The 18,202-nt window shown below is 32.8% G+C and overlaps 1 protein-coding gene across 3 annotated transcripts; it reads right to left on the minus strand.

The window, feature by feature from the left end:
* Nucleotides 1-9,721: 9,721 nt before the first annotated feature.
* Nucleotides 9,722-17,031, minus strand: LOC111897177 (two-component response regulator-like APRR2). Of its 3 annotated transcripts, none has more exons than XM_023893128.3 (12): nt 16,827-17,031; nt 15,884-16,079; nt 13,941-14,020; nt 13,711-13,777; nt 13,583-13,629; nt 13,132-13,209; nt 12,591-13,043; nt 12,235-12,375; nt 11,696-11,953; nt 11,538-11,594; nt 11,173-11,232; nt 9,722-10,132 (listed from the first exon to the last, which is right to left on the minus strand). In XM_023893128.3, exons 2-12 carry the CDS (start codon nt 16,011-16,013, stop codon nt 9,974-9,976), a joined length of 1,530 nt encoding a protein of 509 aa, XP_023748896.1. In that variant the 5' UTR covers nt 16,014-16,079; nt 16,827-17,031; the 3' UTR covers nt 9,722-9,973. The 3 variants fall into 3 exon arrangements, with proteins under 3 accessions (XP_023748896.1, XP_023748897.1, XP_023748898.1); XM_023893129.3 differs by lacking the exon at nt 16,827-17,031 and adding an exon at nt 16,326-16,809; XM_023893130.3 differs by lacking the exon at nt 11,173-11,232 and having other exon boundaries at nt 16,827-17,030.
* Nucleotides 17,032-18,202: the final 1,171 nt, after the last annotated feature.

Below are 18,202 nucleotides of genomic sequence, written 5' to 3' on the forward strand. Positions count from 1 at the left end.
ACTTCCTAACTCGCATAGTGAGTTCATAAGAGAGTACTATATGATGAACCATGACGTGACCCTTATAGATCTCACCTATATGCTTATTGCTGCCGGATCAGCATTGGTTTGGCGCAATAGAAAAGCAAAGTTGATTGGTGAATCTGCCTTCGAGACCTCTATGGATATAGACAATGGAAACGAAAGACATGCTATGATTGAAAAGTTTGATCATAAGAGAAAGGCGATGTCTGAAGTAGTTTCATGTCCTGTTCCAAAAGAGTGGATTTGCTTTTGTTGCCAAGAGAAGGGGCATTGGAGACGAAGCTGCCCTATTTACCTAAGAGATCTAAGAGATGGGAGAGTCGAAACGTATGGCTCTAATTTAGGTAAAATCCATTGACTAACTCTTTTAAGCTTCATTCTAGATTCTGAATACAAAATGTGATAAGATTACAATAGATGTTTTGAAGGATCGAAGAAAAGAAAGGAAGCTTAAAGGAAGAAGTGAGCAGAATCTAACCATGAAGGAATGGATTTCGATCGCGTTTCTCGAAGATTAGATTCTTGAGCTACTACTTAGAGTTAAATTGCTAAGAAAGATGTATTAGCATAAGTTTTTCAATAAGTTGCATTCAAAGGACAAATTTTTCCGCAATAAAAGAAGTTTTGATTTTAAATTTTATTTATTTATCCTTACAATGGCGTGTATGAAAAATTGATGTTAAAATGGTTCTATTATTAGCAATAATGGATTTGGTTCTTATTATGTTATTTATGGAAAGTCGAGAATTTACCAAATAGGGAGACTTTCTCATCGCCCAAGTTTCAATTGGACGGAAACTTGGAATCATGCAACTTGGTTGCACGATGAATGAGAAATTTCGTATTTGGAAATTAGACTAATTCATTGACAAAGTGTCAAGTGAAGGACTAGGAGATCGAGTACACAAAGTTGTGTGTTGATCAAAGTCCACCATAAGAGTAACAATGATATTCGTCATTTACTAAAGGTTTAGTAAATATGATTATACTTACAAGATTAAGTGTAATTTTGAATTGATTAAAGAGTTTAGATCAATAGTAGAACGAATAAGAAAAATCAAGTAGGCAGAAAGATAAAAGTTTCTCCATTCTAAGAAGATGGGAGAGTACCTTTTATGCTTTATGATAGGTCTTAATGATTAAGAACCATATCTCAATTGATCCTCTAAGTGAGTCTTGGTACAATTATATGACCAAGAAGAGGCATCAAAGATTGAAGAAATGGTTAAATCAACAAGTCAATCATACTTCGTTCCAATAACAAGTCTTAAAGTTAAGATTGTGACATTGAGTGAAAGGTATTAAGAAGGTTTGTAACTTTCATTAAATGTGGAAAGTTGTGATGTCTTGGATAAGACAAAGACCAACTAGGACCAATTTATGAAGTGTTTTGATAAAAAAAAAAAAAAAAAAAAAAAAAAAAAAAAAAAAAAAAACTACACTAACTCTTGAATATTTGTTTGTCAAGAAATGTTTATTGACAAGAGAATCTTATATGTCAAGGAGTCAGTGGGAGTCTTAATGGTCTTGAAAGGTTTCAAGAACAAATCAAATAAACCTTATCGATCATCACTAGCACACAAGTTGAGGTTTACAACCTATCGTGATGACATTATTTGGTTTCTATGCATATCCAATCGAGTTAATTATGCATGAGAGTTCTATGAATTCTCATTTTGAACGCATAAAAGGCAAAGCACCTTAATCAATGAAAGGTACATTGATAGGAAAGGGTGAGCTGCTTAACTACTTGGGAGACATGGTGGGCAGCTGTGCTACCATAAGGCAAGAAATCAAGATTAAGAAAGTTCGGTCCATATGAGTTTGAATTTGTCGTAAACTTTAGTTTTGACAAATTCACATGGATAGGAACACATACACCGTTTAAATCTAAGTGTCATAAGATTTCCTCCTTCATGAAAATGATTGTGAGGAAATGCTTTCACTAAGAAAGATTTTAAGAAGATAGTGATTGCAAAATTGCATTCTCAAATTCGATTATGGTTACGGTATCCCTTTCCATAATTTGAATTGTGAGTTTTGGCAATTAGTCTTAAGTGTTTAGACACACATATGAACTATCAAAGGCAAAGGTGTATAAGTTCAAGAAGCCTTGATAAAGGATTATCAAAGCACTAAGTATTAGAAACATGAACTTAAGAAATTCAATAAGTATTGTTTTCTGAAAGTTAAGATGTTTATGAATACATGTCGAAGCTAGTGGGAGCATAAGTGTTATGTTTCATAATAATCATCATGATAGTGGGAGCATAAATGTTATGATTGTATGATTATTAAGGAAAGTATTGCAAGGTTAGCAATATTAATTATAGAAAACAAGAGTCATACTTTGCAAAGTTGTAAGGGTTGAAAGATTGTTTTGCTATAATTAAGGGAGAGTATATTATGCTTCATTTCAAATCTAAAGGATTAGGTTGAGAAATGTTAATAAATTTAGTCAAAGGTACATAGTGTGTTCTTAAAAATTTCGATTATGATTACGGCATCCCTCTTCACAATTCGAATTTTGAGAACATAGCAAATAAAACATTATGCATCGTGTCCCATACGCTTCGGGTATAGGATCGATTGCAAATGCTTTAATATTTGACCATTCTAAAATTTTCCAAATGTCTAGCGCATTTAGAGGGAAAAATGACAAGATTTGGTTTTGACTAAAACAATTAAACAACTGTCAAAGGACAACCCAAAGTTCGACGAGGATTGGTCACTTGTGAGTAGTTGGAAGTATAGTATTGGAAAATATGGAAATGGTTCCATATTGGATGGACCATATCGACATCATTACGAATAGATAAGATTCTATTAAGAATGAGTTGTCATATGGAACATATGGAAGTGTGTCCATATTGGGAATTGAATATTGAGAAATCTATGACTAGATTAGAAACTTCTATACAAAAGGATGTTCAAAGAATGTACTTTGAGTGAGAGACATCACGTCTATGGAATTGTCTTGTAACAATCTCCGATAGAGGACTTTGTAATATCATTGGCAATAGTCTTTGTGACTTTGGTGCAGTGACATTACGAAAGGATAGTTGCATAGAATGTTAGAATCTAGCATATTCTATAAGTAGCAAGAATTGGATATTCTTTGACTTATGAAAAACGGATTTGGAGTTGTGAAATGAGAAGGATTGGAAATGTGTTCAATGTGATCTATTTCACAAAGTAAGAACCATAGGTAAACATTGTATGCATGCTGGGAGCATGAGACAAGTGTTGGAATTCAAGTAAGAAGTTGATTAACCGAAACGACAAATAATGAGTAATCGATATGGTGATAAATAAAAGGTGTTTTATTTATACTCAAAGGTTTGAGGCCATATGGGATTAGTATTATTCTTGTGTTTCACATTTGCATGTTTTGACTTCCAGAATAATTGAGTTTATTAAGAATAATCGAATTATTCAAACGGGCCACAGTCGTTCATATGTTGGAAGTAGATATGAATGAAGACTGTCGTGAATTGGTATGTGGATTGTCTAAAAGAGTATTAGACATAAGCAAGAGTTTGCTGCAACGTTCATGAGTGCTTATGAATGTGATTTAAGCATTGGATTAGACCCACGCTCACTTGGATCACTCTATGGATTGTATCACGAGTGATTGGTGAGACGATAACATCTTATATTCTTGAAACCGAGATGTGTGAGTTGTATCTTGCAAATCGATTGCACATTGATAATATGTAAACGCACCAGTAACTTGGTGTTATAAAACATATTGTTGTGTGTAATTCGGTGCGTGAGTGCAAGCGAGCATTGTATCAAAGTTTATCCGTTCCTTTTATTCAAAGTAGGATAAAAGCGATATCTTTGGGCCCCTCGATGGTTTAGTGATGACAAACGTAAATGCTCGGCCGGGCTAGGGCTAATTTGATTTGTTCAATTAGTCAGTCGTCATAAATCGGAAATCGAGATATAGTACAAAGAGAATGATTTGAAATCATATCTCATATGATATCTAGAATGGAGGAATATATGATCCCTTATCTAAGGACACGCGTATCTGATATGATCAGAGTTGACAGCGGCTTTGGAAAGCTACGATTGCAGATCGGGATCTGAAGTCATACGCATAATAGTTATCAGACTTATCCAAGTGGGAGACTGTTGGATTAGTGTCTAAGTCCATAACTGTTTTGGTATGTACTTGACCCGATGGTGCATGGTCCTTTTGGGTTGCCTTCACCAAAGCAACTTGATTGGAGAAATGAATAAAGAGAGAGAGGATAATATGATTTATTAATATGTTATAAGAATAATATATTAAAGGAGAAATCATATTTGTTTAATTAATATTGGTCGATAATTAATTAAGAATTAGTTTTGTGATCAAATGTAATTAATTAAACTAGAGGGGCTGATTTGTAATTATGTGATAGTTACAAAATAAGGTAAGGATTATCTTATAAGGGTGGTGAACGAATTTAAGGTTGGAAAGCCTTAGAATTTGAGTATGATAAGGATTCAAGGATTATCTTATTGGTTGCTTAATGGATAATCAACTAGATAAGGATAATGACTGAAACCCTATCTCTACACCTATATAAACAATCCCAAGGCCATGAATTCGTGTATCCCTTCCCAAGAGGTCCTAAATACGAATTCTAACCTCCCTCCTCTCTCTATATACCTTCTCCACTTGCTTATGGTGTTTGTAAACCATTAGAGGAGTGACACTTGTGACTCTCTGCTTTCCAAGGTCAATTCAAGGAGGAATTGGATTATTATTGCTATATAACAATCAAGGTATGTTCTTAAACCTAATTATATGTTAATATTGATTTCCATATGCTAGAATTAGGGTTTATAGTCTTGGATTCAAGTATGTACAATAGAGAAACCTAGATCCGAGCTTTAGGGTTTGTATGAGCACATAGGATGTCTTATGACCAAAACCCATCAGTAACATGGCATGCACTCACTCCTCACCCCTAGAGGAAGGCTAAGTATCTCATAACTGGCAGACTAATCCCAAACAACGCATCCATGAAACTTCCACCAACCTTGCAACACTCGGGTATGCTAGCCATACATAACGTTGGACCCTATAGACATTCGAATAATCGGTCCTACTCTAAGTCCACAACCAAATAAGGAACATGAAATAAATCTAAACTAAATATTCTCAGGCTATAAGATCTTAATTATGTATAACCTATGATGCATATACTGAGCAACTACAATAATGATGTCAATATCATATAAGGAAAACCTTAGGCTATCAGGCATCATATAATCATGTAATTATTTTATGTAATTCTCGAAGATCCCTAGCCTAGTACTAGCATGTTGTTCTAATATATCACAAAATCAAATAATCCGTAAGGTATTTTGGGGTCTATTCGCGAGCTCCGACTGATCGTACACTTGCATCCTCCTTTATTATTTTGAAAATCATTTAAGAAAATCATTTTAAAATCTTGTCCTAAGTTTGAGACTGGAGACACACGAGTGTTTCCACTAATTCACTCAAACCAAGGCTCTGATACCAAATTGTAACATCTATAAAAATCATGCCAAATTTAAACTTTTTAAAACATTTCAAAACCAATGATTATTACAAAACTTGTTTTCAAAGTGGTATAGTGTCAGAGTATCCCAGAATGAAGCCATAAAACATAAGGAGGTGTATGATCATGCCTTCGCCTTCCCGTGATCATCAGAATTACCTGAAACAATGTCAACAACTGTAAGCCCGAAGCTTAGTGAGTTCCCTTAAAATACCAACGCCATACAGATATAATCATATCATATAAGCAAATATAGCATGCATAATGAGCCATCAGTCTGACTGGACCGCCTCATAGGCCATCAGTCTATCTGGACCGCTCTCCGAGCCATCGACACGTCTGGACCGATCTCTAATATAGCAACCATCCTATAACCAGGATACTGATCTAATGGATCACTAACATAGCAACCATCCTATAACCAGGATACAAATCATAAAGGGTCGCCCTTGGTGCCTTAGACCCTGTTGATATAATGAGAAGAACTCACCTCACAAGTAGCTCTAAGTGATAAAGTCAAACTCCACCAAATACAACTCCGAGTCCAACACCTACATCCACCAATGATCCACTTCCATAAATTCCCAAATTACCAAAATACCCCCAAAAGTCAAACTGGTCAACCCTTGGTCAAAGTTAAAGTCAACAGTCAAAGTCAACAGTCCATGTTGACCCGACTTGTCGAGTGCACCTAGCAACTCGTCGAGTTCCTTAAGAACTCAGAAATCACCAAAACCCTAATTGACTCACCGGGTTTCCAACCAACTCGTCAAGTCCATGTATGCATCCAAATGTCGGGGAAAACCCTACTGACTCGTCGAGTCATCTTACTGACTCGTCGAGTTCATGCATAATCAAATACGGGCAATCTTCATCCGACTTGCCGAGTCGGCTATGCGACTCGTCGAGTTCATGCAGTCCATTTCTTATCCAGATGTTTTTAAGCCACCCCAAAGCTCCATATCGTAGATCCAGCTTCCTAAGGCACAAATTCCACGTAAAGTTGCAAACTTTACGTGCATGCAAGGTCTTAAAGGCTTATAACACTAAAACCAAGTCTAGAACGAGGTTTAGGGCATGGTGAGCGGTTCATACGCGATAAAGTTGATAGCTTTATGAGTTTAAGACCTGGAGGAGTCAATATATGAAGTTGCAACTTCAGATCATGGCTAATACTCGAAATGGCTCACATATATGCTAAAAATGGCCCTAAACTTAAGCATGGAGAGATCTAGCTAGAGATAAGTCAAGGTAACGACTTGATACCTTCAGAATGATGCGAAGATGAAGTAGAGTCATATCTATAAGCTTCTCTTTGCCCCAAGCTCCTTATACCTCAAGACTTCTTTACAAAATGCACCAAAAACACTCTTTAATCCTCACAAACACTCAAGAACAATATCTAGACTGATTAGGGTTTCTTCTGGCCGTCAAGAGGTGGTAAGGGACTGGAGGTAAGGACTTAAGGTCCTTTAAATAGGGTGCAAACCCTAAAATTTAGGGTTTCATCTTCCAGCTTCTACTCATCGAGTTCGGGTTCTCCGACTTGTCGAGTGGATCCAATAATCCACGCAGGCTATCCTGCCTCTACACGACGAGTTAGGGGCAACCAACTCGTCGAGTAAGTCCATAAACATGTACAAAATGCTATAAAACTTATACCTTGGAGTGGGGATGTTACAACATTCATCTCGATTAATCCTCTTAATATATCGGGATCATTGGGAAAATTTATCCAATTATCTCTCATATTTATGGTCCTTCATTGACCATTTAGTTAAAAATGTTTGTTCTAGGATTTTAAAGGTTGACACTTGTTTTTCAAATATAGTCATCCTTTGTATTTGGCTTTAAGATTTTCAAAATAGTTTTTCAATTGTCTTTGAGTCAAAACCACACCATGCTTTTCCTTAATAACTCTACCTAACTTGCTCCATGAGTCTTTGTGCAAACTGTCCTTTGCAATAAGCATTTTATGTGGTCATTGGTCCATATATGTTTATATCTCATTACTAATAACAAAAATCATATGGAATTCATACTTATCAAACATAACCTAATAAAATGGACTTCAATTGATATTAACGAAATTTAGCAAAGATTAATGACAGTTCAACATTACAAGAACGTTAATTGATGAAATTAATTTACAATATATGACATTTCAGTAACATTAGCATCATGAATCAGAAAAAAACGATTTCAACAAACATTAATCAAATCAGCATAACAACCACATCATCGTACAAGCAAATCAGCATAACAAAAATCAAACAAAATCTATGACATTCATCAAATTAGTAAATCAATCGATTTCAACAATTTCAACAACTTCAAATCATTTTCATCATATCAGCAAGAACTTCAATTGATTTCAGAAAATCAAAAACAATTTTAACAAGAACTTCAATCTATGACATTCATCAAATCAGAAAATTGATTTTAGCAAGTCTATTGCATTTCAGCAAATTAGAAAAGTCATTTCAGCGAATCAGAAAACAAAAATCGATTTCATAAATTAGCATAACATAAATCGATTTCAGGATATGTAAAAAGAAAGGACCTATAGATGCTTCATGAGGGTGTTAGTGAGGACGACGAAGAAAGGCTGAGGCAACGACGTTGTGAGGCTGCGACGCAAAATCAGGTTGCGATGACGAGAGCTCAAGCGACCAGATGAGACGACATCAGATAGAAGAAGAAAGAAGACAGGACTCATGTATGCTGATATGTCATTTTTTTAGGTTTAGAAGCGTTAAAAAGTGGTTTGAAAAGACAAATCTAGTAATATATGGTATAGAACACTCACATAGGTTTTTATGTTAAAAGACTTCTAAAAAAGAAACAACTACGAGATGATAAGTGTTGCGCGGCGTAGCTAAAAATGGTCAGAAAAGGTTTAACAAACAAACAAATAAACAAACAACCTCATAGTCTATAAATAAAATTCCAAAACAAAGGGAAGTTTTTGACCAAAAAATGATTATTGAAAAAAATATTTACCAATCTACTTTCAAAAATATTTATCAAACTAGTATTTTTTTTTTTTCATTTTCCTCTATTTTTTAGTTTTTGTTAATGTGTTATTATATATATATATATATATATATATATATATATATATATATATATATATATATATATATATATATATATATATATATATATATATATATATATATATATATATATTTCAGTTTTTTGTTGTCTTATTTTATTTTATTTTTTAAATATCAGTTTTTTATTTCTTTATTTTAGTTTTTTTTAATGTACATTTAACATAGATGCTTTGACATTATTTGTACAAATTAAACAAACCATTTTGAAAATTAAATTTTAGTCATCTTAAATTAAAATATCATGACACGTATAGTATTTCTTAAGATGCAAAAACTTCAACATTAAACATATAATATTTTTTAGTTAAAATTACAATATTTTCTGTTAAAAAAAAAACTCTACTGTTTTCTCATATAATTTCTTATATTCACAGGTATCTATATTTCTTGAGGTATTATTTTGTCGGCATGGCCTTTACGTTCTCATAATAAAACAAAGAATATTGTATAAATATCATATATTAATTGTAACATTTTTGAGTCTGCTTCTAACAAAGTTGTCGATCATCTTTTTTTTTTTTGGTAACAAACAATGTTTGAGGGCTTTTACCTTAAAACTTTTAATGTTTAATATTGGAGTTTTGCACTTAAAAGAATATTGTATCTGTAATGGTAGTTTTAAGAGGTTAATATTTAATGTTCAGAATGCTTATAATTTGTGTAAACAACATCCGAGCATCTATCTTAAACGTATATTAAAAAAATAAAAAAAGAAAACTGAAATAAAAGAGAATTAAAAAAAAAAAAAAGTGATATTTAAATAAAATGACAGTAAGAAAAACTGAAAATATAGGAAAAATGAAAAAAATATATATCTTTTAATTTGGTAAATACTAATTTGGAGAAAAAAAAAAAAAAATCTGATAATCATATTTTGACACTTGTAAAAAGTTAAAACACAGCAGTAAGACAATCAAGTATTGGTCAGGAAAAATCAAAGTAGCAGAATTTATCAATTCAAGATGAAAAATGGGACCATTTTGAGTTTTTGACACGTCCCTTTTATAGCCCCCCACCCAACCCAACCCACAGGCATCTCTTCAAAGATGTACAACCTTTATTACACATGGCCAGTTATTCACCACCACTAACATGGGCCCCACAATATGTGGGGCTCACATTCAAAATGTGTGGGCCCACGAATCAAATGCTTAGTCAAGATCTATTTACAACCACATCATCGAACTCTCGTGAGTCGTGAACAACATTGTATAACATCAGAGTTAATTTATTGAGATCATATTCATACACATCAATTGTGTACAGAGGCTGACATCAGGATCAACATCAATGACAGCCGTTGATTTTGGGAGGAACGGTTGAGATCCCTTGTTTGGAAAGCTCTGATATGACACTTTCAGTAGATGGAGGTTTCAGGCCCAAAGGCAATGGTAGCCATGGCTTATTTATTGCTTCCTTCACCACCTTGTCAATGACTTCATCTCCCTACAATAATTATAGCACTTCCATATGTCACAACAATGCAAAACACTGACAAAAAATGGAATATGTTTATATGAATATGAAAAAATTATAATCCTCATTCTCAATATGAGAAATGTACTTTGTTTTTTTTTTTTTTTTACTAATAATAGCAAAGTAATTAATTATATTTGTTAGCAATGACAAAAATATTGCTTCTGTTAGTTTTATACTCATAACAAACAACCTATTTTATATTTTTACCAATAGTCGCAAGCTACTACTCACATTTCGATGCAGGGAAATGCAGTTTATTTGTTATGTATATTGTTATTATCGGTTAGGAAATGTAAATATATTCTCATTATGGGTAACGAATTGTAAATATGTCATGATTACGTGTATAGAAATCTATGTACACTGCAATTATGAGTTACGATATTCAATAAAAAATTATAAATTGCTATTATGGGTGAATAAATGTTCTTATATTAGGTACATTACCTTTATTAGTAAAGAAAAAGTAAAATATGTTATTTCTCGCAATTTGTGCTATATATAACACTTAACACTAACCCTAAATCACTCATCGTTAAATAACACTTGGACGTTTAAAAGTCAAAAAAATTGTGGGGGAAATTTACAAAAACAAGCGTAGAAAAAGTTATAACTAATTTAGTTTAAGGGGGTAAGGCGCCTAATCCCAATGGATCGGAAGCAATGACTTTTGACTTTTGTGTTTGAATTTTGAGGTCAAACAAAGACACCATACTTCAAGTTAATTTGATGATTATGTTATAATTTTTTTGGGTTATGAAGTAAACTGTAGTAAAAAGAAAGGATTGATATGAATTTTTAACTCCAAAAGTTGTGTTTAACCTCAAAAATTCTAACCATGACTTACGGATAATAATATCATTCTAGTATGTGACATTTGTAATGAGGTATAACTTAGAAATCAATATTTTCCTCCAAAGCTGAAAAATCTATGGTATTCTTGACTTGAGAAGTATTTTTATAACCATAAAAGTCAAACCCTATAAAGATATGGTGAATGTAAATACCGGATAATGGTCAAATGAATTATTTGGCATGGTTCGGTTACTCTGAAATTGTGAAACATTCTGTAAAATCGTTGATAAGTACATATTTTGTTAATTCAATGCAAACAATGACAAAAAGGGTTAAATGTAAGAAATAGCAAAGTACTTTCATTGATTTGTTCATTATAACTTTCTATAAAATATAGCAATATCATCAAATACGAAACAATTTTGACTGCTATAATTAGGTTAGAGTTTTCAAATGATAGTAGGGGATAAGAAAGAAAATGAAGTAATTTAACGAAATTAAACTAGGATGCTATAATACACAAATAAAAGTACAATGTTATTTCTTGCATTTACCCCATTAGAAAAAGCATACTTACTTGAGGAAAAGATGGGTGAGATGGGATGGTTGGGCAGCCCCAAGTTTCGGCTTGTGTCTGGAACATGACAAAAACACACCCAAAATCAACTCCTAAAGCTCAATAGACTTACAAAAAGAATGACAAAATGGTATATTAGTATCAAATGACGAGTTTACCTCTTGGTAGGGATTCCACAACCAACTTACAGAAGAATGCCATGTTGGATAATATGGTGGGCCCCACGTCTGAGGTGGAGGAGGGTAGCTATGTGGAGGTGGCCAAGTAGGATATACTTGGTTTGAATGATATGGAGGAGGGTAAGCCATAATGGGCTTTTGTGGATAGTAGTTTCTTGGTGTTGAATGGTGTCTAGTTTGAGGCCATTTTCGGCCACTTTCCTTGGGCAAAATATGTCTCCGTTGTAATCTATATTTCTGCTTAAATCATAACGAAAATATATGTTTAGTTTTAGATAAAAACAATCATGGAAGTAGATATAGGATATACGACTGGACAAGCTTTCTAGGGCTATTTGAGACAATGAAGATGAGAAGGGCATTCACATCTTTTTCACAATTAAAAGATCAAGAACGATTCCGTGTCCCACCATTTTGGGAAAAACTACAATTATTATACTATTGTCCTTGTCCACAATGCATGCCAAATGCAGTACAACCTGTCATATCATGTGTAAGAAACAGATGTTTTTTCTAACCTGGAGATGACTTGCGACATTATGCCTAGTTAAACCCTCTACGTTCATAAGTTCTAATATACGTGAAGGTATGGCTTGATCAACACCAAGTTGCTCCACGGCTTGTACGAATTTCTTGTGTAGTTCACTACTCCAATCTACCTGAAATACTCACCCTATTTAAAATCACAAACAATAGAATCACACAAATGTAATCATGGTGCACCAATGCATGTTGGCTCCCACACAATGGATTTTCTCAAATATATATGAAGCACAATTTACATCATACATAACATACAAGTATGTATTAGGTACGAGCATAACGTGCTTAATTTCAGGATTAATCAAAAAAGTATATCGATCATCATCTTTACCTTGACCTTTCTTCGACCAGATTTACTAGAACGTGAAATGGGATGCTCGGATGCTTCATTTTGCTTCTTACCATCTTTTGGATCGGGGCAACATTCATTACTTGAAGGCTTGTTGATTCCCTCTTCCAAACTCTTTGAGAAGTTTGTCTCCATAACATTATCAACGACTAAATGATCATCACAAGTAATTTCGACGAATTTGGACTCACCATCATGTTCTACACACTCTTTCTCAGTTGAGAGATTCGTTTGATCTTCATTATCAACATGCCTCATTCCTTGCTTCAACTGTGGGGTCGATGGAGCATGATATTTATCGCTTTCAACCGATACCTCCTCATTATGTTCTTTATTTTGAATGATTTCTTGCTTTATACCTACTTTTTCCAAACGAATCAAAGCTTCCTCGGATTTCAACAGTTCATTTTCATCCTTAGCTCCTGCATTGAACGCCTGCTTGAAGTTTTCACAATCCCATTATCAGAAAACAAGTAAAAGGTAATGAATTTATTAGTTCACTATAGAAAATAAACTTACTAACCTTGTGAGCCACATGTTGCCATATGTTTCGGAGTTTATCTTCGGACAATGGTTTCTCAAGGAACTCGACTGCACCAAGCTATAAAACAAAGCACAGGGTCGGGATAATTGACACTTTTGTATTTCCTTTGACTTAATCTCACATTAATATTTATTTCTTTTATTTTTCTCAAATATCTTTTAAACTTCCTTTTTCAAGATGATACTTAATAGGGAAAAAACAGAAGCGTTGCCTAAGACTAGATGGGTAATAAAAATATGACTAAATGCAAGAAATAGCAATATGCTTTCAATTATTTGTTCATTCAAATGACATTGGTAGATTATTTAAAGTGCAATACTCTAATACTACAAAGTGAAAGTACAATGCAGTAAACAACAAATATATAGAAGTATTTTTCTTTTTATTGCATTTAACCTTTAAAAACAATCTTGTGTTGAATAAAACTTACTGCTATGCACTTCATCATGGTACTGATGCAATTCACATCTGAAGTCACTGCAATCAAAACCGAAAGAATCTCAATTTATGTTCGTATATAAAGATTTATCATAATACAAATTTAGATTAGAGGCATACTGATTGTAGGCAAATCTTTCGCCCTTTCAAGAAACTTAAACCTTCCATCTTCGTTACCTGCTCTCACCTGTCACAAAATATAAAAATACATAAGACACTTCAAATTGAATCCAATAAATCGCTCAAAAGGTACCACTTTGTAACACCTGGAAAATATTAATTTTCGAAAACTTAGCACCATCAATATACATGTCGTCAAAAAGTACATCAAATTCGAAAAACTTGAATACCTCTACTATAGCTACATGGAAGCCTTTAGATTTGTCTGAAATCGCCGACAATGCATCATTCTCACTATAGAAAGCAGAAACTGTACACATTAATGCCAAAGTTAGATAACCTCCAACGTATACGGTGAATATATGCGATAATAAAGAGCTTATAAACTTGAATACAGATTAATTAGGAGTGTTCAAAAATATTAGATATCCGATACCCGATCCGAAAATCCAATATCCGAAATTTATTTATTTAGTATTATGTTTTAACTGAAAAGGAAAAAAAAAAAAAATCGCATTATTATTTTATAGACTTCTGATTTTTTAAATGGTCTTACTGTACATCTGATTTGAGTTCATGAGTCAAAATGTAAGTTTGGTTTTGAACCCTTCAAAATTGAAGCTAAATACTATGGAAGATTATAGTGAATTAATTTTGTATTAGGTTTAAACCCGTGGAAAACACAGTCGAGAAAGAAAAACACTATTAAAAAACATAATGAGTAATCGATGCTTTGTCAAATTTCCATTTACCAATTTTATTATAAATTTTAAACAAAAGAGTTTATGTAATTTGTCATTATTTTAATAGTCAGGTAGCCATATCTTAACATTATGTAATAGTTAGGAAGTTTATATAAAACTTTTCTAAAAACTACAAAGGTGTGACTCCGTGTGTATAATCAAGTGATTAAATATTGATGGCTTGTAGCAAGTTAAAACATAAAGAGATGAAACTAAAAAAGAATAAGTTCATCTCACAATCTTGGAGACATCACATCAGTTAATATACCAATAGTACTTTGCAATTTTATAAAATGTCATTCTTGATTATTTTACTACTTATGAGTTTGATCTAGGGATAAGATTTAAAACCGGAAACCAGAACTGTTAGAACCATAAGTCCGGGTTTCGGGTTTAAGAATGTCTTTATCTGGGTTTCAGGTAATCCAAGTTTAGGCCCATCGGGTCCGGATAAACCCAAGTTTAAGAACCGGTTTTATAGGCGGGGACCGGTTTTATGGTCGAAACCGGAATTTAAAGAGTTGGTTTTTAGTTATGGTTTGTAAGGAATTGTGACTAATTTGCCCTTGTAGTCATAAAAGATTTAGAGGTATACAATAATAGATAAACAAAATGTTTCACTTTTATTAAACAGAATCACAGTGTAGCAACATATGGTTCAAAATTGTTTGTTATTGATTTACCATACATATAGATATTAAACAGGACCACAACGTTAAACATGATCCTATTTGAAAGATTATATTTCAACTGTTTATGTAAATATACTTATAGTTAATTTAATAAACTAAACTTGATATTCAAATATGCATGTGGTAATGTAACAAAACTAAGTGAATTTAATCAAATTGATAAAATGAATTGGCGATATGCTTGTGGCAATGGAAAGCAAAATGGGGCCTTATTAACAAAAATATATAATTAAAGCCCTAGCGTGTCGAATTTAATTTTGGCTAGGATTAGGATTCCTAATTTATTGCCTAATAATCCATAGAATTTAATGTGTCTGATTAGTAATTTAACTTTTATGTGAAATAGGTTACAATGAGATGGACAAGTGGCAATAAATTGATTTATTTTATTAGAATAGAAATAGATAGAGGTATTATTTGTTTAAGTAAATAGATTTACTTCAAAACTCATAAAATAATTTTATGCTTCTTTCTCAATCTTATAACAAACACGTTAGTGCCTAAAATGAGTATATACAATCTACAACATATGATATACGAATTAAAATGAATGTTACTGGAACGAAAAGATTTTTTTTTTTCTTAAAATTTTCTTGCACAGCATATGACTAAGACAATCTCAAGAACAGAAATTATAACAAAGTAAAGAACTTCAACTAAATATGTGGAAAAGTCATGCACAATAAATAAATTCGCAACTAAATAAATCAAAAACAATTTGAAGTTAAAGTAACTAACCAACATAATCCATTTCTTCAAGTTTTGATTTTATTACATTTGCAGAATCGATATCTTCATCAAGGAGCAAGACTCTAAGACCCTTCGGAAAATCTTTCCACCCTAATAAATCATTTGCAGTGCAAACCATAGCTGTCTGGCATCGTTTATATCATCAGATCTCTCAAATCATCATTAATTTTCTCATTTATAAACTCTGCATAAAAATTCACATCGATGTTAATTTCATCAGTTTTGGATCCGCATAACATGATGCATGTTTTAGAATCTTGATGGGTAGATCAGTGATAAGATATATTAGTGTTGAAGATATGGACCTCATTCGAGCGAAGTAATAATTGATCTGATGATAGAATAATAATATATGTAACAAATATATTTTAATTAATAAAAATTGCAAAATCTAAACAGCAAATGATTTCCTCATAATAACTTTCCTCACCTGAGAATTCATAATTGAAGACATCTTGTTTATCGTAAGTACGCATAGCCATAGATATAAAAAAAATACTCAAAAAGTAGATTCACTTTTAACAATGACTCAAAGTATTAAAAAAAAAGCATATAATATTTGTAGGTCATAACCCATGATGCAAATCACATGTCGATTATTCACACACACTGACGGAATACAAAACACATAGAAGTTCTTGCATCTTGATGTTTTTTTAACATAAGTACAATCTTCCGTTGAAAGATGAATAATGAAATCAAGAAAAGATTCGATTTATGTGAGCATCTAATATGTGTTTGGAATGAAGATTCAGTGTGGCAAAACAACAACAGATGGAATTTGTCAAGAAAGATTCAATGATTAGCTTAAAAAAGAAAGCTTTAGAGGTCAGAGGAAGAACACAAAAGGGTAAGTAAATATACAGTAAAAAAGGCTGACAAATGAATGCAAGTTTAATGGGAGAGTAAGAAAAGCGAAAATTAAACTTACACTTGATTCGTCGAATGAAGTAAATATAGAAGTGAATCCAGTTGAAGAAAAAACATGAACAAGAAAAGGAGATATATATTTAGGATCTTTACTAAAAGGATTCAAGAAAAACTATGGGCGCTACTGTTATGCCTTTCCTTGTGTTAGAGAGAGAGAGAGAGAGAGAGAGAGAGAGAGAGAGAGAGAGAGAGAGAGAGAGAGAGAGAGAGGGGAGTATATGCAGAAAAAGAAGAAAAAAAGTTCTGCACTAATTGGTCATGAACATCTATCATTGTTCCAACCACCATATTTAGATATCTTTGTCCAAGATTTTGATTTTGTTTTTTATTGATAGTCTATTACAAATAGAGGTGGCAAAAATTAACACAACATGAAATCCGACACGAACCCGACACGAAATAAACGGGTTTGGGTAAGATATTTCAACCCGTTTAAATAAACGGGTTGACACGACACGACACGAAAATTAAATGGGTAAGGTTAGGGTTGAGAATTTCAACTCGAATATGACTCGAAAATGACCCGTTTATTTATATGCAAGTTTTTTGAATTATTTAAATAAACTAGAAAGATATAAAACCAAAACTATAAGTAAAAGAAAACCTTCGAATTGAATTGTTTTGTAATATTGAAATGACTTAGCCGTCTAGATCAAGACTTTATTTCAGTTTTTCTATTTTCTCCCAAACTACCCAGTCTTTTTCACTACTCTCACATCCTCATGACCTTGTCATCCGCCTCCCCAGCTCCCACTCTTTTAATTTTGTAATCTAAACTTGCTCATTTATTCTGCTCCAAACAATTAGTTTTTCATTTCCGCCTATCAAACTCCTACTCTTTCAACATGCTCAATCTTTTAACATCACAGGACACAACATATTTCAAGGTATAGCCCTAACCCGAAACCCGACACGAACTCGACACGAAAATAAACGGGTTGACATGACACGACACGTTAATTAAATGGGTCGGGTTAGGGTCAAACACTTTCAACCCGTTTAGTGTTTCGACACGACACGAACCCGACACGACACGACACGATTGCCACCTGTAATTACAAACATCAACTTATTTGACATATTTGACATTGTTTTATACATACAAAGTATTTTTTTGAGTTGTTACTGATTTTATTAAGCAAACTATAAAACACTCTTAAAGTTGTAAACAAATATAATTTATTGTGTAAAAGGAACCAACTTATGGTTTATATGAGTTACGTTTAAATGTGGATTGACATCTATTGTACAGACGTATGGATAATGTTATTCTATGATAATAACAAAGAAAATATGTTGTTTGATATTCTCAATACATTCAATCTTACATAATTATTGTTATTATCACATATTCTCATTAATTAAATCGTCTAAAAA

The sequence above is a fragment of the Lactuca sativa genome, chromosome 5 (assembly GCF_002870075.4).
Source record: "Lactuca sativa cultivar Salinas chromosome 5, Lsat_Salinas_v11, whole genome shotgun sequence".
Classification (NCBI taxonomy): Eukaryota; Viridiplantae; Streptophyta; class Magnoliopsida; order Asterales; family Asteraceae; genus Lactuca; species Lactuca sativa.